Source organism: Balaenoptera borealis (assembly GCF_965194805.1).
Source record: "Balaenoptera borealis genome assembly, chromosome: 1".
Taxonomy (NCBI): domain Eukaryota; kingdom Metazoa; phylum Chordata; class Mammalia; order Artiodactyla; family Balaenopteridae; genus Balaenoptera; species Balaenoptera borealis.
In genome coordinates this window covers 75,921,585-75,948,013 of record NC_138860.1, presented here as the reverse complement: position 1 = coordinate 75,948,013, position 26,429 = coordinate 75,921,585, and the positions used below count along the sequence as shown (strand labels likewise).

General features: G+C 42.7%; 1 protein-coding gene across 5 annotated transcripts in view; it reads left to right on the top strand.

Moving 5' to 3' along the window:
• LOC309634891 (carboxyl-terminal PDZ ligand of neuronal nitric oxide synthase protein) overlaps positions 1 to 26,429 on the top strand; it is a gene marked incomplete at its 5' end in the record, with an annotated part of 304,374 nt that overhangs the window by 195,300 nt on the left and 82,645 nt on the right. For 3 of the 5 annotated variants that reach the window (XM_082405412.1, XM_082405413.1, XM_082405415.1), the window contains 2 exons: positions 10,708 to 10,800; positions 19,291 to 19,364. The exons of 1 other annotated variant lie outside the window; for it this stretch is intronic. In XM_082405412.1, the coding sequence (XP_082261538.1) occupies positions 10,708 to 10,800; positions 19,291 to 19,364 (167 nt within the window). The remainder of the gene's footprint in view (positions 1 to 10,707; positions 10,801 to 19,290; positions 19,365 to 26,429) is intronic. One more of the 5 variants, XM_082405410.1, reaches the window with a different exon arrangement.

Genomic DNA, 26,429 nt, shown 5'->3' with positions numbered 1-26,429 from the left:
GTAACCTCTAAATTCCCCTCTAATTCCTATGCCCAGATTCTCCAGTACGAGGTAGACTTTTTTGATGTATAACACATCTTCTGTGCTCACCTGTGCTGTCATTGTTGAGAGCATTGCTACTTTTTCCAGGCATGGGATTTAGAGATCATTTCCTTATCCTGGTTCTCAGTCCATATAGTGATCTCATCCAGACATTTTCTTTATTCTTACAACCCAGTACTTGATATATGTTCCTGGTCTTTCCTAGGTTTCCCATTTCCAGTCTCTCTCCTTTTGGAATCCTCAGTACTGGTGCCAAGATTATGTTCAACATCTGCCCCTCTGCTTTTCACTGTTTTCAAAACACTAAAGAATGTAACTCCCTCCTCCTTTCTATGCAAAACTCTTAATAATTTATTTTCCAGTTGAGAACCCTCCCCCATCTGTCTGCATCCTTTCTCCCTCCCATCCTCTACCTCTGCTTCTGAGATCAGCCTGGCCTGGCCAAACACCCTCATTTCCTTTTTATTACACCTTCTCCCCTTCCTTCTTCAAGTGGGCCTGCCCATCACACTCTTCCTATAAGGGCTGTGAGCTTTGTGTTACCTTGAATCACATTTAGAGCTGGGAAGGTTCTCAGATACAATCTAACCCAATACCCTTGTCTCGCAAAAGAGAAGAGTAATACCCAGAGAGGTTAGGTGCCCAAGGTCACACAGCTAAGAGTGCAAATGCTTGATGTGAAGTAGCAGCACTGTCTAGTGTGGCTCCTTCAGGGGACTTCGTAATACTTGATGTGAACTGTTTCATTTAACTACAAGGAAGGTGTGGGGATGTGCATGGTGGATGGTGAGGGATGCAGGAAAGTCAAAAAACATGATGGATTGCCTTCTTTTAAAGAGAGGTAAATCAAGCCTTAGAAAGACAGAAGGGTTCGTTATTTGTCTCATACCATTTTTGGTCTGAGGCAACCTTAAATTCTTCATTCATGACTCTACTAAATACTAGCAGGCACTTACTCCTTCTAGGGGGCGGTGTGTGTGTTTATGTGTGTGTGTAGATATGAGTTATACTGTTTAAGCATTGTTGTGTCTTTTTTTTTTCTTCCTCTAGAAGATGATTTTAATGTCCCTTGTCTTTCTACTTACATGAGATACCGTGTTAACCATTTAGAGGAGGGTCTGGGTTAGATATTAGAGGAGAAGGATAGAATTGGTCACAGTCAGGGTTTGTTTTGTTTTATTTTTGGCTTTTCACCCACCTATGCCTCTATTTTTACTTAAAAGGAGAAGGTTCTAATACACGTTTTTAATGTGCTGCAAGAACTAGCGGAGGGAAAAGCAACCTGAAAGCAGTGGATTATTATTAGTAGTGGTACTTACCTTGCTTCATAAATCACCCCTTTGGGCCCCTTAATCATTTGATATGTTGTTCAGCTCCCCGTGACCTGTCAACATGCTCTCAGTCAGAAAAAGTGATGGCTGTATTCCAGGGCCTGTCTCGTCTCCTCTCTATAGGGAGCAACCACCACTCAGAGGCTCCCTTGAGTACACAGCCCGAAATTGCCTGCATTTGAGTCTGCCGCTGCGTCATCCAAGGGCCTGTTTAATTTGCCCTCTACCATCATGCCGGTCTCTCCACACTGAAAATGCCTCCTTCCCACAGAACATCTGTGTTTGGATGAACCTCTCTCCCCGCTTCTCAGTGTTCCAAACAGCAGTGAACTTGGATATTTCCTGCCCTGAAGGTCTCCTTATGTTCACAGGGCCCCTTTGCCATGTTTTTCTGACCTCATTGGCATTCTGTGCCCTTCCCAGGTCATTGATATTGTCCATGGGTGTGGAACAGGGTGGGAAGCAACAAAGGAAATGAGGGCAGCCAGTGCGATTAGTACGGGAAAGAATTTGGGGTGGGGGGAGATTATATGCTTTCCACTGAGTGGTCTGAGAATATTCCAGATCCTATGAAGTTAATTTCCAGTAAGTTCTTCCTCCTCTTCTTGCTTCCTGTTATAAGATGGAGTTGCCTGCATGTCAGAGAGCTCATTACACATGTACTGAATGAAAGGAGGAATGAATGAATAATTGTATTTGCTGGAGCCAGGATTCTGGGCTGGTGAGGTGCTGGGGCTATAGGGAACAGATGTTGAGAACAGGACTAAGAGACAGAAGATGTGGGTTCCAGGCTTGGGTTTTCCGCCAATGAACCTGGGGAACTTTTTTACCATCTTTGGGCAGTGACTTCTTCATCCATAAGATGAAATATCTGGTCAACATTTGTGGTCCCAAACATTTCAAACACAACGATTCCTCTAAATTTTTGTTGAAATAGTTCAGAAGCTTTTGCAGAGGGAAAGAAACCAACAAAATTCACCTACTGAATGGGAGAAGATATTTACTAACAATATATTTGATAAGGGGTTGATATCCAAATTATATTTAAGAAACTCATATAACTCCATATCAAGAAAGCAAACAAGCCAATTAAAACTGGGCAGAGGACCTGAATAAATGTTTTCCCAAAGAAGGCATACAGATGGCCAGTAGGCACATGAAAAGATGCTCAACATCACATCATCAGGGAACTGCAAATCAAAACCACAGTGAGATATCACCTCACACCTGTCAGAATGACTGTTATCAAAAAGACAAGAAATAAGTGATGGGGAGGATGTGGAGAAAAGGGAACCCTCACACAAACCTCATGTTGGTGGGAATGTAAGTTGGTACAGTCACTATGGAAAACAGTATGGCAGTTCCTCAAAAAACTAAAAATAGAACTACCATATGATCCAGCTATTACACTTTTGGGTATTTATCTGAAGAAAATGAAAACACTAATTCAAGAAGGTGTATGTATTCCTATGTTCATAGTAGCATTATTTACAGTAACCAAGATACGGAAACAACCTCAGTGTCCATCGATGAATGGTTAAAGAAGATGTGGCATGCCACTCACCACTGTTATTCAACATAGTTCCGGAAGTTTTAGCCACAGCAATCAGAGAAGAGCAAGAAATAAGTGGAATCCAAATCGGAAGAGAAGTGAAACTGTCACTGTTTGCAGATGACATGATACTATACGTAGAGAATTGTAAAGATGCTACCAGAAAACTACTAGAGCTAATCAGTGAATTTGCTAAAGTAGCAGGAGACAAAATTAATGCACAGAAATCTCTTGCATTCCTATACACTAATGATGAAAAATCCGAAAGAGAAATTAAGGAAACACTCCCATTTACCGTTGCAACAAAAAGAATAAAATACCTAGGAATAAACCTACCTAAGGAGACAAAAAACCTGTGTGCAGAAAACTATAAGACACTGATGAAAGAAATTAAAGATGATGCAAACAGATGGAGAGATATACCATGTTCTTGGATTGGAAGAATCAACATTGTGAAAATGACTATACTACCCAAAGCAATCTACAGATTCAATGCAATCCCTATCAAACTACCACTGGCATTTTTCACAGAACTAGAACAAAAAATTTCACAATTTGTATGAAAACACAAAAGACCCCGAATAGCCAAAGCAATCTTGAGAAAGAAAAATGGAGCTGGAGGAATCAGGCTCCTGGACTTCAGACTATACTACAAAGCTGCAGTAATCAAGACAGTTCAGTACTGGCACAAAAACAGAAATATAGATCAATGGAACTGGATAGAAAGCCCAGAGATTAACCCACATACCTATGGTCACCTTATTTAAGGTAAAGGAGGCAAGAATATACAGTGGAGAAAAGACAGCCTCTTCAATAAGTGGTGCTGGGAAAACTGGGCAGCTACATGTAAAAGAATGAAATTAGAACACTCCCTAACACCATACACAAAAATGAACTCAAAATGGATTAAAGACCTAAATGTAAGGCCAGACACTATAAAACACTTAGAGGAAAACATAGGCAGAACACTCTATGACATAAATCACAAAAGATCCTTTTTGACCCACCTCCTAGAGAGATGCAAATAGAAACAAAAATAAATAAATGGGACCTAATGAAACTTAAAAGCTTTTGCACAGCAAAGGAAACCATAAATAAGACGAAAAGACAACCCTCAGAATGGGAGAAAATATTTGCAAACGAAGCAACTGACAAAGGATTAATCTCCAAAATTTACAAGCAGCTTATGCAGCTCAATATCAAAAAAACAACAAGCTGATCCAAAAATGGGCAGAAAAGCTAAATAGACATTTCTCCAAAGAAGGTATACAGATTGCCAACAAACACATGAAAGAATGCTCAACATCACTAATCATTAGAGAAATGCAAATCAAAACTACAATGAGGTATCACCTCATACCAGTCAGAATGGCCATCATCAAAAAAAGCTACAAACAATAAATGCTGGAGAGGGTGTGGAGGAAAGGGAACTCTCTTGCACTCTTGGTGGGAATGTAAATTGATACAGCCACTATGGAGAACGGTATGGAGGGTCCTTAAAAAACTAAAAATAGAACTACCATATGACCCAGCAATCCCACTACTGGGCATATACCCTGAGAAAACCATAATTCAAAAAGAGTCATGTACCACAGTGTTCATTGCAGCTCTATTTACAATAGCCAGGACATGGAAGCAACCCAAGTGTCCATCAACAGATGAATGAATAAAGAAGATGTGGCACATATATACAATGGAATATTACTCAGCCATAAAAAGAAATGAAATTGAGTTATTTGTAGTGAGGTGGATGGACCTAGAGTCTGTCATACAGAGTGAAGTAAGTCAGAAGGAGAAAAACAAATACCGTATGCTAACACATATATATGGAATCTAAAAATAAAAAAAGGTTCTGAAGAACCTAGGGGCAGGACAGGAATAAAGATGCAGACGTAGAGAATGGACTTGAGAACACGGGGAGGTGGAAGGGTAAGCTGGGACGAAGTGAGAGAGTGGCATGGACATATATACACTACCAAGTGTAAAACAGATAGCTAGTGGGAAGCAGCCACATAGCACAGGGAAATCAGCTCAGTGCTTTGTGACCACCTAGAGGGGTGGGATAGGGAGGGTGGGAGGGAGGGAGACGCAAGAGGGAGGAGATATGGGGATGTATGTATATGTATAGCTGATTCACTTTGTTATAAAGCAGAAACTAACACACCATTGTAAAGCAGTTATACTTTAAAGATGTTAAAACAAACAGAAAAACAAACAAAAACAATGCCAACTTATGGCCCTATCCCAGATCTGCTGAATGAGCGTCTCTGAGGCCTGGGTCTGGGATTCTGCCATTTTATCAGGAATCCCGAACGGAATTTAAAACAAGTTTTAGATCCCCTGGTCTACAGAGCTGGATAAATACTTAAATTTACCCAGCGTAAATTTAAGTATTTACGTGGGAGCGTACAGGAAGGGGGCATTGACCTGCAAGGCTTCTCTGTGGAGAAGGCTGAGTAGATATTTTAAGAACAAGCAGGAGTTCACCAAGCAGATTGCGGGGGGAGAGGGCATTCTGGGCATAAACATTAGCAAATGCAATTACATGGAAGTATGGAAAAGTATGGCATGTTTGACTTGCACGTGGGAGAGTAACAGCAATATCCTTTCGCAAGCAGAATTTAAGGGGACTTGCCATGAGAAGAAATGTGTTTGTTACAGTGTTTTCAGATTTTTATCTTTTATTGTGGTAAAATATATATTACATAAAATTTTCCATTTCAACCAACCATTCTTAAATGTACAGTTCTGTGACATCTACATACAGCATTTATATTGTTGTGCAGCCATCACCACTGTCCGTCTCCAGATCTTTTCATCTTCCAAAACTGAAAATCTGTACTCATTAAATGCTAACTCCTCATTCTCTCCCCTCCCCGAGACCCTGAAGACCACCATTCTACTTTCTGTCTCTGAATCTGACTATTCTTAGGTACCTCATGTAAGTGGAATCATGCAATATTTGTCTGTTTGTTCCAGCTTAACATAAACATCACTTAACATAATGTCTTCAAGCTACATCCATGTTGTAGCACGTGTCAGAATCTCCTTTTTAAGGCTGAGTAAATCCTATTATATGTCTCTAACACATTTTGTTTATCTGTTCATCCATCAGTGGACACTGGAGTTGCCTCCACCTTTGGGCTGTTGTGAATATGCTCTGAATATGGACGTACTCAGATTTTGTATCTTATTACCTAAGCTGTTAAACTTTCAGATGTTAAGTGCAAAATGATTTCCTACAAACCCTTGATAAGACAGTGCCTTGGGTGAGGTGCTTACAGTTTTGTTGTGGAGATGTGTTTTCACTCTTGAACCCAAGACTATGGGCAGAATATGATTAAAATACCCAATGGCACTACTAGAATTCACTTTTAAATTTCCTGCGATCATGCACAGGAAGCAAAGCCTCGAGACTTCCTCTAGACAGGTGGTGAACACAGCTGATTATAAGCCGAGGACTTACCAAGCCAGAGCATCACTATCTGCGTTTGCAAACTAAATCTCCTCTCTTGGTAAAGTAGCCTCTGAGCACCTTGATTCATAACTAAGCATTGTGGGGACACTGGGAAGGAGCTAGGCAAAAGAAATTTTATGGAGACGAGTGAGAGGACCAGCTTCCTACATAGCTGGTGAGAGAGTGCATCACTCGGTTTAAGTTGTTTGTAGACAAGGTAATTGAGGAACCAGGGATCCTTATTAAAAAAAAAACCCAGATTCTTCAGGTAGCTAGACATTATTGTGAAAATAGACTGTTAAGAGGGTGTGTGTGTGTGTGCACATGCGTGTGTGTATACAGCCCCAACCTTCCCGACTACTAAGAAAGTGATTCTGTTACTTCTATTTCTGCAGTACAGCCTCAAGCCCAGGGCTGGGCCAGTCCCTTCATTAACTCACTCCCCTGTTAACAGACCTCCTGCTTTCCCTTCTTGGACACCCTGTGGCTGAAACTGGAGACACACAAGATTAGGAGGTAGTTCTGGGAGTTGGGGACAGGGAAGCATTGGGGTATCAGAGATATCCTGTTCTGTTGGCAGCTCTCTGACTTCCAGCCAGTGTTCTGGTTGAGTGTTTACTCCTGGCTCCCGCTGGATCTGAACCCCTCCCTCTACCCAGTTTCCCCTTCATGGGCCTCACTGGTTGGCACAGCGCTCTCAGTTCTAGGGCTACTGTTCCCATGCAGGGTCCCGAGGCTCTGTTTATGAACCCCAGACATTTGGTCTTTCTAGTCAGTGGTTAGTGTTCCAGGGCTTGTATTGTTTTGTTCCCTACAAGGTCAGGTCCTGTAAGGTTTAATCTGTCCTTGCCGGTGGGGCTCTGACTAGCAAAGCAAATATATCAGGTCAGCCTGGCCACGTTGGGGGAAGAGCCAGGCCTGTTGGCACAGACTCCAGAGCTGGCATGGGCTTTGTGGGAGGCGGGCCTGGACCACAGACGGTGGCATCAGCAGTCCTGTTTGTTCTTCAGCCCCTGGCCAAGCCTGGGCAGACTAGATTCCCATCCTGAGGAACACAGATGCTTCCTCCTGGGCCCGCCTGCCCCTCGGAGCAGCACAGTCTGGTAAAAAGGAGGACTTGTCCCTGTGAGTCTCTTTTCTCTGTTCTAGTCACTCCCAACATCTCCTCTGTTCCAAATCCATTTTCCATCCCCACAGTGAGCACAGTAATATGGTTGTCCAAGTGCAATATAATTGCCGTATATATGAATGGTTTTATGATAATAAAGATTTAAAGCTTTTCAGACACTTGATTTCATTTCCCTAGTTTTCAACAAAACTACCATCTGAGTACCTATTCTTCAGTTGGAAAGGGTTTGGGACATCTGACCACCAGACAGGTGGAGTAGGTGCTGCAAAGTGTGTCGAACCTAAGAGCCTTCTAAGCAGCAGTCAGGTGGTACATACTGGCAGCTGTAACAGGGCCTAGCAGCCTATTTCATGCCTCTTCTGCCCTCTTCGTTTTGAAACACTCGAGAGAGCATTCCACCAGCTGTTGTAAGGAGGGTCACCTGTATTGTCACCGTCATTGAGATTATAATGCAATCGTTTGGTCATGCTTCTCCGTGCAGTTACCGTGCCCACACACCATAGAAGAGCCACCTGGGAGTGTGTGTACAGTGATCGAATTAGAGGCTGTTTTCCAGTTCCAGCTAAAGAGAATGTTTAGCTGCATTTTGAGTTCTTAAGATCAGAGTATTAAAGGCATGGCCAACGCTGTCAAAACACGAACTGTGGAAATAGTTCAGGTTTCAGATACACAAGCAAGGAGCTGGTTGGGCGTCTCTTGCGAGCCTTGGGTGGGGGGATACTGATTTTAAAAAGATCCCAGAGAGAATGAAACCAATAGGGTGGTGGACCAAACAAGAATGAGATATGGCCAGCTACAGGATTTTCCTGGAAATATAAGACATTTAAGGGTCTGGTTTAGCAGGCAGTATGCTCTCTGAAACCAGGGCTGGGAGGTGACATCCTGCCCTGCAGAGATAGGTACTTAGTAGTCACTGCTTTGAATTTTTTGCTGGAAAAAGGGAAGAAGGAAGTATGTGGAGCTTGTGAGAGTGACATGCTGGAAGAGAGCAAAGACAATAAAACAGGCAAGGATTGACCTGTCTAGGGCAGGTTTTGTCCACCTCTGGGTGTTTCCTGGACTCTTGAGCCCTTGTCTGCCCCCGCTGAGTTCATCAAAACACACCTCTCTGCCCTCCTTCGACCGGCAGGAGCAGCTATGATTTTAGTGATGTGTCCCCAAGGGAGGCACAGCTGAAAGACTGTGTTTATTGAGAGCCTGTGAGCAGAGGTAAATGCAGGTGAGGTCAGGAAATGGAGCTGGTTCACCTCTCCCAGCAGGCACAAGGCCAAAGTCAGCCAACTTACAGATTCTCACGCTAGTTCTCCCACCCAGAGGTAATTTCAGTTCATCTAGTGCTGCACCTGAGCCGAAGGCTGCAGTCAGGGGACACTCTGCAAATTGTAGCTTGTGTCCTGAAGTGCATGCCAATCACACAACTGTAGCCTTCACCAGCTTACAGCCGTTGACCTAGAGAGGAATTTGTTACATGGCCGAGGCCCTCTTATAAGCCAGACTCCAGTACAGATAGCACTTCTCCCCATCCTGTCAGACACGCTTGCTCTCTTTTATTGTATTACTCTTAATTGGCTTTGGGTTCCCAGACTCTGAAGCAGAGTCTGAAGCTGAAGTTTTCTTCTCTTTCTCCTATGTGTCTGCTGCTCCGGTTTGCTCTTCTTTCAAGATCGCTGGTAAAAAGGACAGCTGTTGACAGGATAGAGTGATTGGGAGGCTGGGAGAAGTGACCGCCAGACTGGGGAGGGATGTATGTTGCCATCACCTGGAAACTCAGATCAGCAGTAAACCAGAACCTGCCCTGACGATGTAAAGAAAAATATTTTACCTCAGTTAGCTAGGTCATGTCTTTGTCTCTGAGAAGCTGACAACCAGGGGGCATCAGCACTAACTCTGCAACAGAATAAGAAAATGAGCTGAGACTTCAGTGGAAGGGATAGAATACAGACAGTAAGAAGCTCTAATCTGAGTTCTTAAAATCAGAGTATTAATTGGCACGGCCAAGGGAAAGTTCTGGATTTCTCATGAGATTTTCAGAGTAGGTTATATTTTCATCTTGTTAAGTTGGTTAAAGTTCATATCTGTCAAAATACCAAGTAGAAATAGTTAGGTTTTAGATGTCCAGGCAAGGAGCTGGACGCCTTACTAAGCTTGGGTGGTAGCATGGTGGGAAAGGGTTTTGAGTCTAAAAGGTCCCAGAGAAGAGAGCCTGTAGGTTGGAGTAGAGATTTTGGCCCCGGGTCTTGTATTGTTATTTTTTTAATCTGTAGACCAGATCTTTGATTAGAGAACTTGGCAGGTAGGTTTGCTAGGTGGTGATACTAAGATGGGAACCAGATGAAAATGGGTAAGCGCTCAGAATGAAGTTCAGTGAGGAAAGTGTAGAATTATTCCACCATTCTGAATGTCTGCACAAACCTAAGAAATGGCTGTGAGTGAGCAAATGTGATAGAAAAATATCTGGGATTGAAGATGAGGGCCAGCATCCCTCAGCAGTGTAGTTGTGGTTGAAGCAGGCCTATTCGGGATTGCAAACAGAAATTTAGAATATAGGGTTTGTAAGGTAATGCCCTCCCTTACAACTATCATTAGTCAGATCCTTTTTAGAATACTCTCTAGAATATTTTAGGTTAACGGGGCTATGGGTAGATTTGGAGACTGACCTACAGATAAAGGAATTTGGGACTTGAACTTGCGGAGAATAACTTACATTTCATAATCTTTAAGTATGTAAAAACCCTGATTTGAAGATGGGTGCCAGCTCTTCCTAATCTTCACTGAGGATGGAATAGAGTCCCAGCAGCATTTGGGTAGACACGAGGAAAACTTGCCTGACAGCGAAAGTCATTAAATGTCAGAATGAGTTATTGAGGGCAGGTTCTGGATTTCTCATGAGATTTTCAGAGTAGGCTCTGTTTTCATCTTGATAGAATGGATCAGGTCCATTCCCATGGCCCTATGTGATAGCTGAGTGGTAAAACCAGTGACCATTCAGAGTCCCTGTTCCAACCCAAATATTGCCGAGCCCCTGCCTGCAGACATCTACCTGCTTTTACATCCCCTGAGGTGCTTCATGTCCCCGGAAACTGCATCAGCTCCCTCGGCCCATCTGTGGCCCTCCTTTCCAGGTCATGAGCTCTCTGGGGCTGTGCAGATGCACTGATCTAACTGGATTGTGCTCTTGTTCTCTTCTCACTTGCAGTATGAGTTTAAAGCCAAAAACATCAAGAAGAAGAAGGTGAGCATTATGGTTTCAGTGGATGGAGTGAAAGTGATTCTGAAGAAGAAGAAAAAGGTAAGTGACTCTGAATCACAAACTCTGGTGAAGAGGGAAGGAGGGGAGGTAGGCGTGGGATAGCTTTTCTTTCTAGGCTACCTTCCGGACAGAATCCTTCCCTTATCTGGTGAGGTGGTCTGCTTTGACCAGCAACAGTGTTGAGAGGCTACAGCTGGAGCAAAGAGGCAGGGGCCAAAGGCCTAGTCAGCTGTTTGGCTTGGTCAGTCCTGGTATCCCATGAGCGACAAGGGTCATCTCCTGTCATCCTGGCATTCAGACCCCTTCCCCCATTTGATACCTTTACCTTTGAGTCTTGATCTTGGGAAATGCTTTAAGTTCAAGTGAGGGCAAGTAGCAGGGTTCAGTGGGGGAGGGGATAAGAGGCGGCTTCCTCAGAAGTTGTCCCATTCTGTTGCAGGAATAACTCTCAGTTCCAGCTGAGGTGGCATCCGGCCCCATTGTGTGTCCTTGTGTCCTCTTGTTACAGTTATTGCTGCTTTAGCCCATCTATTTCAGTAGTCCCTCAAGACCCAGCCACTGCTGCTATTCAGCTTGCAGGAAGGCTAGAGCGTGGCCAACATGTTGCTTTTTACTGGGTCAGTGTGGCATGCTGGAAGGAGCCCTCAGCTGATTGGAGAAGACCTGGTTTCTAGTCCTGGCTCTTCTCTTTCTGACTGTGTGGTTCTAAGCAAGTTAGTTTGCTTTTTGGAGCTTCAACTATAAAATGAAGAGTTGGATTAGGTGATCACTTTACCCTTGTCAGATCAATTACCCTGCACCAGCTCTGGAACAGTGCTTTTCGGTGCTTGCATGTGTATGTATAGGTCACCTGTGCTTATTCAGGTTTTTGAGAACCTTCTGGGCTACAGAGAAAGCAGACCCTAGAGGCCAAATGGGTTTGTGTGTTTCTGCCCCCTGAACCTCTGAGGCAGGATGGGAACCTCAGAGGTTAAACACTTCCCAAAGCAGCCACCAAGCCGCCTCTCTTTCCCTAGCCTGTCCATGACTGTTGAATGGCGGTATGCCTCCGGGCTGTGGGAAGAAGCATGTTTACAGGAACTCCCTGCTCTCCAGAGAATGTTTTAAGGGCAGGGGCCATCTCTGTAAGCTCAGCACTCACTTGGACACCTGGTATGTGTAGTGTGTTTCCAACGATTTTGGCTGTTGGCTAGCTGGGTAAATGAACATGTTTTGTGTATCATGGTCATTAAATCAGGAAGAACTAAGTTCTTAGCAGTTGGGTCAAATGAAGTCTCATTTGTTACTTTTGGCTGTCACATTCTTCTCCCTCTTTCTCCTCTGTCAACCTTCCCATTTAAAAAAAAAAAACAAACAAGGATGAGAGCCTTCCCAAGCATAGAAAAGCCTCAGTGGAAATTGCTAACTTTATGAGTAGGACTTCTTCAGTGACTCTGATCTTCAGGTGTATTATTCTAATGCAGGCAGTAGCCAAGTATATTGTGATCATCTCTTACTGAGATGTAAAAAAAAAAAAAACTTTTTGTTTATATTAATGTGTCTAAAATGCTGTCATCTTGAACTGATGCTAACAGATAATGAATCTCAAATTCCCTTACGAATCTTAGGTTTTATTTGTGGTGTGAACCCAGCTACTAAGATAATTGGCTTGGCTTTGTGGTTTCTCAATCAGTATATTTTCTTCAACTCCCAGCTAGGCCCAAGTAATGATCTTTCCTGTGTATATGATAATGATTATTTATTATAGTATTGGAATCACACTATTGCACCATTTGCTAGGGAGGGGACTTCTGAATGAGGAAGATTAGTCTTGAACTTCATCCAAAGGAGTTTTCTACAAAAGGACCCTAAAGGGCCTCTGTTTCCTGTGGTTTCTCATATACACCAGTAACTTTGTTGGGATAGCCTAAAGCATTGTTCTAGAAAGGCTCTACTGTTCTCATTAACAAATGTTTACTGTGTCTACCATGTTCAAGGAACTGGGTAGGATACACAGGGGTATTAGATATGGACCCTTTCCAGCAAAATTAGCTATTTTGAATGACACTATATGCATACATAGGTCTATCATAGCTCCTATAACATTGCATTATAGTTATTTGTCTCTTTACCCCGTAGGCTGCGAGCCTTTAGGGCCAGGGACCACGTCTTCTTTCCAGTTCTATTTCATCTGTTTGAGAGGGTAGAAGACCAGTGGGGGCAAGCTGATGAACGTAATTACACACTAAGATGATAATGAGAACAGCCAACAATAATAGCTAACACTGATATTGAGCCCCTGCCTTTTGCCAGGCCTTGTCTGATGCAGTGTATACTTATTAGATCCACACAACCATCCTGTGAGGTAGGTACCATTTTAAGGCTTGGTTTGCAGAAGAAGATTAAGCAACTTGCCCAAGACCTCAAGTCCCATCAGTGGTGAAGTTGAGGTTTGAACCAGGTCTGTCTTGTTCAGATCCCAAGTGGGTTCTTCCCACTACCGTGTTGCTGTGTGTGTACTAATCTCTTCAGAATCCTCCTTTAGAGAAAAACTGCTCTGTAGGAAATGCCTAATGAATTAATCCAGTGTCTTTAACTTCTAGCCTTTACCCTGTCACTGGGATATCACATCACAAGGAAACTAGTTTCCTGCTCAAAGAGTACTGTTAGTTCCAATGGAAACACACAACTTAGATCTATTTGGGTAAGAAAAGGAGGCACTTAGAATTATAGAACCAGAATTTGGGAGAAAGAGCTTTAGAAATGCTCTGGTCTGATCCCCTAATTGATTAGATGTGGTAACAGAGGACAAGAGAGACCCGGTAACGGTCCTGAGGTCACCCAGCTAGTCATGGAGCCAGGACTAAACTGAGTCCAGTCTTCTTTCTACCATGTTTTCTGCTAGTTTTAAAACAGGTGTATTAGGCATTTTGTGCATTGTGTGAGAACTCATTAGTGCTTCAGTTTTGAAATGTGTTTTCTATATCTATATAGGTTATACCTTAAGATGGGTGGTAGCTGTGTTTTCAGGCTAATCCTATTCTGTCTGGAGGCATGGAGAACTTGTCAAGCTGAGTTAATGTGGCCTTTGCAAGGTGATTTAAAAAAAATTTTTTTTTAATTATTTTTTGAGAAGTCACCATTGCTTTCAGGAGCATAAATAATGATAAAGCAGACAGACTTTGTGATGTGCCTACTGATAGTTTCCAGTAGGGATAGGAAATAAATGGAAATACAAATTCTTTCTCTACTTTTGGGTTCCTAGGGAAGGCCTTCAAAACTGCCATATCCATTTCTGGGTTCCAAAAGGAGGAAGGACCTCTGTGATAATTATCCCTGACTCTGTTTTCTGTTCTTGGCCCTGTTCCAGGCAGACCTACCTCTGAACCATTTTGCATATAATATTCCCTGGCAGGAGATTTTGGAATAACTAAATGGCTGTAACTTTCCATGGAGGACTGGATATTTGCACTCATTAGATAAAGAAAAGAGAAGAATCTAAACTCAAGGATGTGCTTACCTCATTCGACGGTCTTATAAAAGCATACACTGAAAGCCCGTTACCCCTCTCCCTCTGTTGAAAGTGAAAAGCTTCCTGGCAGTGGAGAGTGAAAACCTTTGACTTCATCACTTGGAGTAGCAAAGAGAACGTGGGGTCTAGAGGTAGACAGGTTGGACTTTAATTACCGCTTCACTAGATGGCCTTGCAGGGGAGTAAGTTAACTTCCGGAGCCTCATTGTTTGTCTGTAAAGTTGAGATCAATTTTGATAGTGTCAAGGAAGCAATATATAAAGTTCTTAAGAAAGGACATTTTTTCCCATATCAACTGGGAAATTTCCTCTGAGAACAAAAAGTGAAGCAGCTAAATATGACTTTCCTGTATCTTTCCTTTTTTTTTTTACTTTCTCACTTTCTGTGTTATTCTAGGTCCTCCAAAAAGTAGATGCCAAGACAGGATTAAATGCCTGTGGGAGGAGGTGGGGAGACAAGGCTGAGATAGCTGTCAGATTTCAGTGTGGGTCTGACTCCAAGTGAAGGAGAGAGGAAGGAAGGAAGGCAGGTAGGTTGGGTGAAGGTCTCTTAGAGTACAGCACGGTCTGAGGAAGGTTTGGCAGGGCCGTCAGGGAGTTCTGAAGCCAGAGTCATCTGTCAGAGGATCCCTGTGTCTCCTAGGAACGGGCTTCCTCAGGATCCCCGCACACTGGTCACTGTCTGGGGGCAGGGCCCCTGCGTGTACGTAGTGATGGATTTCAGAATGCAGCAGCCGGGGCCCTTGGTTAGTTAAACTTCCTGTAATTGGAGGTCTGTGGGGCACATTCTTGTGATAACATCTTCTTTTCTCCAGAAATTTTTTACTAGCCAATATACGAAGCAGAACCTTCTTTCAAGTGAAGCTACTCTCTACATCTCATGACTTTTTAATTACCTTGGAGTAAGAAATTCATTTTTAAAAGAGAAGAAAAAGAGGAGGGAAGGGGAGACTGCTGGGGTGGGGAAAGGCATGGAGAGAGACAGGTTAATAAACTAATTCAGAGGCCTCTTAAAAGGCTCAACAGTGCCTTGAGTGAGTGTCCTTTGTAGGTACGGAGGGGACAAAGAGTAAGAGAAAGGAGTGATACCCCAATTCTGTATGTGTATATGTATGGCAAAATGACAGACAGCTGCCCCAAGGGCATCAGTCTGCTCCAGTAGGTACTCTGCCCACTCATATTTTTACCCCCATTTCTTTATATTTATGGAGCTAGTGAGGAGGTAGATCTTGTCTCCCTGGGCCTCACTCACTGGCCTCAATGCTGGTACTGTTTGTGCTCCCAGTGATACCAGGGAGGCCCTGCCTGAGCCTGGGCTTCAGGTGGAAGGAGCCTGAAGACCAGCCTCGATCAGTCCTGTTGGTCCCCCTGGGCTGTTTGCAGTGAGTATGGCTGTGAAGGGCGCTCTTTCCCTCAAAAGCACTCAAAGAGGTGCTGACAGCTTTAAAGATGTATCCTCTCTTCTCTTCCCCCCCTCCACCTCCTTTTCCACTCCCACTTGGACTTGAAATGTCTTCATTTCCTGGCATATCTTGGAGACCACAGCTCATTGAGGACAGTGGGTAGCAAAACTGAAAATTTCCTCACATAGCTACCAAGACTCCAAGGCTTATTTCCAAGCACTAAAAAAAAAAAAAAAAGTGGTTTTCAGGTGTAACTTGGAGCTGTGTGAGTTTTCTGAGGACAGTTCAACTGAGTTTGGCTATAGTTACCATTCAATAATATCTCTGTTTTATGGTCGAAGCCAACTTTGATTTATAATCCCATAAAGGTAGATCAGTAGCTTTTCTTCCTGTTTTCTTTCTCTCGTTAACCTTTTTTTTTCTAAAATTTTTTCCTTAGAAGAATGTTTCCATGTAGAAAAGTGAGGAGGGGGTGGTCTCTTTGTGTGTGTGTTTTTTTTCTCTACAACGTTTGAAAAATGGAGGAGATGTGTAAAACAATGTCAGAGCAAAGAGAAGAATCAAATCGTTTTTAAGACACGCATTGCCTCCCTCTGAGTTACGCTATTCAGATAATACCACGTTGACTCTGAATTGTACCAGAGTACCTGTACGGGTCAAAAAATCAGGAGAACTTGGTTCTAGTCTTGACTGGGCTATTAACTAGGGGGACACCTTGCTCAAGAAACTGCACTGCTCTGGGTCTTATTTGAAAGATGGTGGGATAGGAAGGATATTGAGTGTGTGGCCAGGAGGAGTGGAGAGGCATTAGTTATCAAAGTGTTGGAGCATCATTCAGGCATTGAGGAGATTGGGTTAAAATGCTCCAACCATATTTGCCTTAGGTTCTTGAACAACTGAAACATTGTTGAGTCCCGTCTACCCTCCAAACCCTTCGAGTTATTTTGATAATTTCCTTATCCCTGCATAGATTGAATGGACTCATGCAAGGATTACTGCAAGACCTTTAAAGGGAGATCTAATGGGATTTTATGGATTTTACTTAAATGGATTTTAATGGGATTTTCAGAAAAGGAAAATTAGTAAGTAAGTCAGTGAAAAGATGTTTATTATTTTTGGCCAGCATATTCCATACAGATGCTGATATCACTTTAAGAAGTAAAGTATTTTCTGCCTGCTGTGGACCCTTCTGATGTTCCTCAATAAATTAACACAAGGTTCCCTGGGAGTCTGGTCTCTCCATCCTTCTCCTCATGTCTTCCAGAGAAAGAAAAATATTTATTCTGTACTATTTTGCCTCATTATTCTTTCTTTTTGATGAATGTATTAGTTGCATTCCTTAGACTTGCAAGGAAGAGTCGTGCCCAGATCAACTTGAACAGAGGCTTATTTCAGGCTAGGCGGAAACATGGGCTGGCACACAATGCTTCCTCTTCCTCAGCACGGCAGTCTGTTTGAGTGGAAAGTATGCAGCTGGTCACAGAAACCACCTACCGTTACCGGGGGTTCAGCCTAGGCTCCGTCTAGGACTTGGTAGTCTCCAAAGAGAGGATCTGAGTGGGTGGAACTGGGTCTTCTCATCGTGGAGCTCAAGGACTAGGCAGGTCTGGCCAGCCCCTCCGTGACACTTGACCTTCCTCATGTGCAGTCGGGTGCTGATCCTGAGCCCCGTCAGTCACGGCTGGGTTAGCAAGGATGGCTCACGAGATGCACGCAGCGTGTGCCAAGTCACCCACACTCAGAAAGAACCCTCTCTGGGGCTGCTTTCCTCCGAGAGGAAAGCAGTGGGTGTGGCAGCTTCTCGGAGTTTTATGGACTGCTTGGTGCATTGAGTTATTAACTCTTGTGTTAACTTTGAAAATTACATCAGAGCAGCAAGGACTCTTACGAGCAGACTTTCCTGATAGTAAGAACATGAGAAAACTGGGGCTCGATTCCCTCAGGAGCAGAGCAGCCTCTGCTGTTAGTCATCCAGGTGTTTAGTTCACAGTGGCTGTTTATTGAGCAACACCGGGGTGGGGGGGGGGGCCCTTGGCCAGGGGCAGTGGTTAATGGGATCACCATCGGTTGGCTGTCTTTAGTGTCAGGAGACCCTTCCCGTGCCAGGCCTGAGACTCCAGACTGTGCTGTGTGTGAAAGAGATCCTCCTGTTGGGGATTTCAATTTATACCTTTTCTCTGGTATAGAAGAGTGGCTCTCAACCCTGGGGTCACATCACAGTCACCTGAAATGTTTGTTAAAGCTACAGATGACCGGGCCTCACGTGAGCTTCGACCCATCATGTGAATGACCCCAAAGAGTTGGAGCCCTGGCATCTGGAGTTCTTAAAAAAACCTACAAACCAGACTTTCACTTTTTGGATGGGTGCGTTTTTCTCTATTCTTCCTGCCAAAGTGCAACTGAAAACCCTGGACGTTATCTGTAAAACAAACGTAAAGGTGGGGCAAGGCCGACTGGCTGGGGCCGCACGGAAGCACGCAGCTGTGAGCTCCCTGAGCTTCGTTTTAATCTCACATATCCCAGGCCCGGAGCCGAAGAAGCCTGCAACCTGGATATGGCACAGAGCCCCAACAAAGCCTGCTCTCTCTCTAGCCAAAGGAGGAGGGAAGGGACGGCATAGCAAGGCAGAAAACCTCCAGCCAGACAACACAGGAAAATGGGCTCCCCACTACCCAGGCCAGCAAAGACTGTGAGTGGGGAGCGTAGACTCCCCCCTTTGCCAGGAGTAACAAGGGAATTCCAGGCTCTCCAGCTAAGAAGAGTGCAGGGACTTTTCACCCCTGCCAGCTGGTAATGAGCCCCGTTGTTCCCCCTTTCTCTTCCATGGGGAGCTGAGTGTTTCCTTCCCCAGGGGTCCTGAACAGCATTGCCCCTGTGACAAAGGCCAGTGAAGGTGGAGCAGAGTCCTCTGTCCCTGCGCCTACGGGTGGGACCTGAGGGCACGTGGCGGCTACTTCTCCAAAATGTTGGGGTGCTACTGACCTCATCAAGCATCTGGGGTCTCCAGTACTGCCCCAGAATCCTCTCCCCCCACCTTCCTCCATCCTCATGCCTGTCCTCTATCCCCAGCTGCTTAGGGATCTGTCTCCTTTGTGTTCACAGAAAGTTAGGTTCAAAGCCAGACGAGTATCCTCTTATGGGTGGCTGTAAATGTACTAGTTAGCTTGCCAGGCTTGTGTTCAGCCTTTTCCCCCCCTCTTTAAGGGAGGGAGGCTGGGGTCCACGTATCATTTGCATTTGATGGCATCATTCAGTGTCTATGACCCCTTCTCCCTTTTGTTCTCCCTGCCTCTCCCGCTCCTCTGGAGTGATGTATGATCTTTTTTTTTTTCTTGGTGATTTCTCCATGAAAGTATGATTTAGATTGCAGTCTCCTGAGACCCCTTGGCTCCTGCCTACCCTCTGCACCCTTGAGAGACACTCTCCTAAAGTGCTTGAAGGAAACTGATCAGACCAGATACTTGACATTTTCCGCTTGTCCTTTTGGAGCAATCGATTCCAGGCCTCTTAGAGGGAACAAGGCCGGAAGCAAATGCATGTGTTTGCATAAGCATTAGTAGCTCAGTGTGTGCCCTGGTTCTGTAGCTGAGGACAAGCCTAACTTATTCATTTACAGCTTCTTTTATTGCAGAAAAAGGAGTGGACGTGGGATGAGAGCAAGATGCTGGTGATGCAGGACCCTATCTACAGGTAAGAGCCCGGTCCCCAGGGTACACCTGTCCTCTCTGGGAGCCATCTGTTGGGTTGGTGGGTCCAGACAAATTAAAATAAATTTCTCCTTTTTCCCTCCTGAGACCTGTTACTTCTGTAGATGTAAGTACAAGGAGCAAATCTGCTCTCTCTTTAAGAAGGAGAGGAAAATTCTTCTCATGCTCAGTAGCACTAAGGGAACTATGAAGGGTTTCTGCTTGATGTTTAATGCAAGTCTTTTAGTTGTCACTTGAGCCCTTTTCATTTTGTGCTAGTTTTATTTTAACTGAAATTTCTTTTTTTTTTTTTACTTCTTTTTTTTTAACTTAACTGAAATTTCATAATTGCATATATGTTGATAAAAATGAGAGAACTGGGTTTTCCCATTACGCTATACTTATAATTCCCCACAGTTACCTGTTCTTCCTTTCTGCCCCTTCAGAAACTGAGCATAGATAAGGGGGTTATGATCATTTGGGACAGCAGAAAGTCACAAATAAAATGTATAGAAATTGCTTTTACAATGAGACTGGTATTCCTATTCAGATTAGATGACTGCCGTTCATGTGTACTCTCTGGGCAGAGGGATACCTGATAGCAACACACACAGAGCCAAGGCCCTCCTGGGACCCACGCAGGGCCTTGATTCATCTGTGCGTCATTCTTCTGTCCTAAATCTCCGCTGACCAAGCCCTACCCCACCTCTTAACTCCTTCCTGTTTTCTTCACTTGGGGGGAAAGGGGTATTAGCTATTCTTTTGGGATTTGGGGGTCTAGATTTAAGCTTTGATTTTGTCTCCTCTCAAATTACTTGCCTTGGTTGCCAAAGTGAATTAAGGTTGGAACTCACCCGAGAAGTCGGCATCATGGTGGCCCCGCTGAGTCAAAGAGTAGCTGCCTGTGAAATGGAATTTCCATTCATTCAAATATGTAAACATATTTAAAACACTCATCCCAGGTACTGTGCTAGGTAATTTAGTAGGTGGCGAAAATAAGTTATGGTCCCTTGTTCTCAGGAAGCTTTAGGTCTAGTAGGGAAATGGAATCCTGAACAAATCATTGTGGTACAAGACAGTGTGTCTGACAAAATGGATTTCTTTCTCTGTGTTTCTGTTGTACTTGTGTTTGTTGAAATACTTGTTATAGTTACTGCTACTTCAAAATGAATCTGTCTTTTGCCACTGGACGGTGAGGCTCTTGCCAGTGAAGAACTATGTTCAACTCACTTTTGTATTTCTAGCACCAAGCCTGTGTCTGTTCTCTATGAGGCATTTAGTAAATGTGTGACGGGTGGATGGATAAATGTATTGAATCAATATCTGAAAATTAACGTAAGTGGTATGGTGATTCACAGGAGGGAATAATCACTTTCTACTTGAGTGATAAGGAAAGGCTTTAAGAAACAAGTTGTGTCGGAACTGGGCTTGAAGGATGTGAATGGACAAACCTCTATCATTTGCACTTTGTAAAAGGAAGTGTTTCTTGGTTTTTGTGTTTTTGTTTTTATTTTTTTACAGTGGCATCATATCCATACAAAAGCGAACTCTGTGTGGGATGGTGGTCATGAACTTTAATCTTGCCTTTTCCTGGTTTGAAAGAAGGAACTTTCCCCAAAGTTTTATATCCCAAATAAGCTGTTGTTTTTATTTTTTATAACAGCTTTATTGAGGTATAATTGACATATAAAAATTGAGCATATTTCAAGTGAATAATTGGGTAAGTTTTGATATATGTGTACACTTCTAGAACCATCACCTCAGTCAGGATACTGAGCATATGTCTCCCCCAGACGTTTCCTTGTACCCTGTTGTAATCTCTCTCTCTCTCCCTCCGTGCTGCATCTCCCTCCTGCCCCCCAAGTCCCCAGGCAACTACTGATCTCCCTTCTGTTAGTAGAGATGAGTTTGTATTTTCTTGAGTTTTGTATAAACAGAGTCATACAATATACAGCATACATATGTACAGTATACCCCCACTGTTTTTTGGCCTGGCTTCTTTCATTTAGCATACTTATTTTAAGATGCGTTCCTTGCCATTGCATATATCAGTAGCTTATCCCTTTTTATTATTAAGTTGTATCCCATTGTATGAGTATAACACAATTTGCTTAGCCATTCACATGTTGATGGACATTGTGGTGGTTTCCAGTTTTTGACTCTTACAGTGAAAACTTCTGTGACTGTTCATATACAGTCTTTGTATAGACATATGCTTTTATTTTTCTTGGGTAAATACCCAGGAGTAGAATGAATGATTATTTGTTAGGTGTACACTGAACTTTTTTTTTTTTAAGTGACTTCTAAGTGATTATCTTTTTGGTTGGTGAATCTCGGAGTGATTTTTTTTTTTTAACATCTTTATTGGAGTATAATTGCTTTACAATGGTGTGTTAGTTTCTGCTTTATAACAAAGTGAATCAGTTATACATATACATACATCCCCATATCTCCTCCCTCTTGCATCTCCCTCCCTCCCACCCTCCCTCTCCCACCCCTCTAGGTGGTCACAAAGCACCGAGCTGATCTCCCTGTGCTGTGCGGCTGCTTCCCACCGGAGTGATTTTTAAAGTGCGTCTCTTTTATTTATTTATTTATTTGGCCACACCCTGTGGCATGTGGGACCTTAGTTCCCTGACCAGAGATCAAACCTGCTCCCCCTGCAGTGGAAGCTTGGAGTCTTAACCACTGGGCCGCCAGGAAGGTCCCTGTTGAATTTTTTCTGAGACTGCCAAACTTTTTTCCTAAGTGGTTGTACCGCTAGCGGTGGTTGAGAGTCCCAGCTCCTTCACATCTTCGCCAACATCTAGTATCATCAGTCTTTTTATTTTTAGCCCTGCAAATATGTGTGATGTAGTATATCATTGTGGTTTTAATTTGCGTTTTCCTAGTGAGTAATGACGTTGAGCATCTTTCCATCATATGTGCCATTTGTATATCTTTTGTGAAGCATCTGTTCAAATTTTTTAGCCCATTTTTAATTGGGGTGTTTTGTTTTCTTTTATTGAATTTTGAGGGTTCCTGATAAATTTTGGATACATGTCCTTTATCAGATATATGATTTACAAATATTTTATCCAAGTCTGGCTTGTCTTTATCTTAATAGGGTCCTTTGAAGAAGCTCATATGATCATTTTTTAAAGTGTGTGGGTTGTGCTTTTGGTGTCATATTTAAGAAATCTTTGCTAACTCAAGGACACAAAGATTTTCTTCTGTGTTCTCTTCTGGAAGCGTTATAGTTTTAGGCTTTACGTTTAGGTGTATGATCTATTTTGATCCAATTTTTTTAATATGGTGTTCTTTCTGGGGGTTTTTGTTTTGTTTCAGTTTTGGGTTTTTTTGGCAAATGAATGTCCAGTTGTTCCAGCCTCATTTGTTGAAAAGATATTCTTTCTCCACTGAAGAACCTTTGTTGAAAATCAGTTATCCACATCTGTGTGGTTTCTTTCAGAACTCTTTATTCTGTTCCATTTATCTAATTGTCTGTCTTGACACCAGTACCACAGTGTCTTGACTGCTGTAGCTTAATAACAATCATTGAAATCAGGTAGTCTCATTCTTCCAACTTTGTTCTTTTTCAAAGATTTCTTCCAATTAGTATTAGTATGGTATATCTTTCTCCATTCATTTTTAAGAAGAAAAATGGTTTTTGGTGGGGAGTAGAAAACATCAAAGAAATCTTAAAGTGAATTTTTCTTTGGCCAACCTCCACGCAGCAGACTTTCTGGTTGTAGATTTCTTGTGGATATCTTCCTAATCTATCAAAATTTAGCAACCTGTGTTTATGAACAAAGGAATGCTGTTCCAGTTTCCTCGATACTTTTCCCCCTCATGTATTAAATTGTGGGTGTTTTAGTCTCTGTATGTGTGTATTTGTATATCTATTTGCTATGGGTAGATGAAAGAGAACTTTTTTCTAAACTGTATGTGTCCCATTTTTTCATCAATAAGAACATTTATTATCATGATAATATAGTAACATTCACAAATGAGCTTTTTCCTGGGTACAATTATTTTTCTGCCCTTAAGGAACCACTCTAGTTGGATTCAGTAGCACTGCTGAAGAATACATAATTGCTGTGCCTTTGATGAAACAAAGGATTACTGCAGCGTTCACGTTAGGAAAACTCCTTTATGGTAAAACATATTCTTCCTAGTCAAAAGAAGGGACTTTGCCACAGCAGTAATGAAGTTTTTGTTTTTTATTAAGTCAGAATTTCAATTTGAACCTTTTGCATCTCTCACCTAGAATAATAGAATCATGGTTTTAAAATTGTGATGAAATATATATATATATATATATATATATATATATATATATATATATATATATATAACATAAAATTTGCCATTTTATCCCCTTTTAAGTATACAAATGAGTGGCCTTAATTACAATGACAGTGTTGTGCAACCAGCAGCACTGTTTCCAAGATGTTTTCATCACTCTAAACTTTGTATCCATTATGTACAAACTCCTTATTCCCCCTCCTTGAAGCCCATGTAACTTTTAAAATCATGAACTTTAAGAGGTTAAAGTACTGTGGTGGACGTCTAGTCCATTTTCCCCTCCATTACAGGATGCCTCTATTTCTCTGAAGTATTTGCTATTATGGTCTTCTTTGTTAGGTGGAGGCAAATGTCTTTGTGTATGTAATTTTTGTCCATTTATCCTAGCTCTCTTCTCTGGAGTTACACATACATAGATCTTATTTCTCTAAAGTTTCTGAAGCCATTCCTTATTATATTTTTTCTAGACTTCCTAATTTCAAAACATCATGCTTCTTTGTAAAATATGTTGGAATTTAATACATCTCATGCTGTCTTATCAGTGTAAATTATAGAGACACAGTTTTACCCTCATGATATGGAGTTCTGCATTTGTTTTTTAAGAATTAGATCATACTATATTTTTATTTGCTAAACAAACTGTGTTAGGTCCTAGGTTGTGGTGGATTTATTGTCCAGAATCCTTAGGATATTCACAGTAATTGCTTTCAATCAAGATTTTTTTAATCATTCTTTATTTCTGTAGTTTTCTCTGTTTTATTTTTTAGCCTAAATACAGAACTTTACATATACCATTGTTGAATTAGATATATTTCATTTGAAGCCATTATTCATAGTTTTTGGATTCTTGTGAATCAGGGAAGCAGGCAACTATGAATGTTATGGCATAAGGAATTTGTTACAGGATTTAGACCTACACAGTTGCGATAGGAGCTGGGAAGTAAAAGTCCAAAAACGACCAAAGAGGAGTCATGAGCCAGCCCCGGTATGTGTTAGAAGTCAAGAGTGTCCAGGGTGCTAGGTGCGCTTGTGTACTGGAGTGGAATTGGGAAGGGGCACAGGCGCAAATGTCTGTGAAAGGCATTTGATGGCTCGAAGGCCCTTGATGGCTGCTGCATTTGAGTTTGCAGTGAAGCTCCTGCTGGCAGTCCTGGGTTCACTGTTGTTCAGCAGGGCTGACAGTTATGAAGGTCAGCCAGATATGGGGCACAGAAGAGTGAAGACAAATTGCAACTCACTAGCACCTCCATGTTCATCCTTTCCTGCTTCTAACGAGTGATGACCTTCAGAGCGTCATGGCTACTTCATTTCGGCCTCCTAAATCCCCCACAGATTTCTCTTGCGAGCAATCCTAAACTGCAGTTCTCCAGGGAAGCGAATGCCAAGGTACACAGTTCTAGCTTAGCTGAGTTCACCCAGTATAAACCATCACAGCAGGTTCTAGTAACAGGCTAACTATCCCTCTTCGTTTTCTGTTAAGTGAAACTTTAATATTTTCATCCAAGTCACTGATAAGGCTGTTGAATAAAATGGGAAAGCTTGGAAAATGTAGACTTCATGTTTTTATTTTTCTTTATTTTCACTTCCTTAGTTAATATGCTTATTTTACCTTTTCTGGTTTAAAGGGCATGCTGATTTTTTTAAAAAGTTTAAAAATAGCACTGGAGTGGTTGTACTGTTGCAGAAGTCACTGTGCTTTTGAATTTCAGTTTCCCTGCCTTGATGTCGTCTACGTTTTAGTCTTATTGGGCGCTAATAGAATTAACATATTTGGGTAAAAAAGTCTCTAGGACATTTATGTTCTTCATGCTAGGGATCAGATTGTCAAACAAACAAAAATCCTTTTTTTTTTTGTGGGAGTGGGGGTGACCAGAGGAAGTAAATTAAACAACCTGAAGTCTTCAGGAGACAGACTGGAAGTAATTCTCCAGTTTTGAGTATAAACGACCAAACCAGGTAGAGCCCCCATAGGGTTTCCAGACATTCCCCAGAAATGGCATTAATTAACATCCAAGAGGTTGGTGAGATGATTAGAAATCAGAGAAAGTGCATTCTAGTTTTGGCCCTCCACATTGAGCTATGCTTTGATTTTGAGCAAGTCACAGGTTATTCAAGGCTAACTGGGGAAGGGAGGGAAGAATGCACGGAGAGCTGATGTGCATTGCTGGTCATTGTGCTAAGCACTGAGGAAAGCAGTAATTTATCAGTGGGAGACAGAACTCACACAATGATTTAAATAGGAGAAGGATTATGAAGAATGACTAAGTTGTAACAAAACAGTAACTTCAAGATGTAAAGAGCAATCTTAAGAGCCCTCTGGGGGCTTCCCTGGTGGCGCAGTGGTTGAGAATCTGCCTGCTAATGCAGGGGACGCGGGTTCGAGCCCTGGTCTGGGAAGATCCCACATGCCGTGGACCAACTGGGCCCGTGAGCCACAATTACTGAGCCTGCGCGTCTGGAGCCTGTGCTCCGCAAGCCGCGATAGTGAGAGGCCCGCACACCACGATGAAGAGGGGCCCCCGCTCGCCGCAACTAGAGAAAGCCCTCACACAGAAACGAAGACCCAACACAGCCAAAAATAAATAAATAAATTAAAAAAAAAAAAAAAAGAGTCCTCTGGGGCTGAAGGAGAGTACAAAGAGGAGGACCATTTTGGGGGAGGAAGACCCCTCTCCTGGGCTGGGGTTCAGATTTCATTGTGGAGGTTGTGTTGCAGCATCCGGATGACAGAGAAGCTCACTGGGTTGCCTAGGCCAGAGTGGTCCCCAGTTGCCTGGAAAAT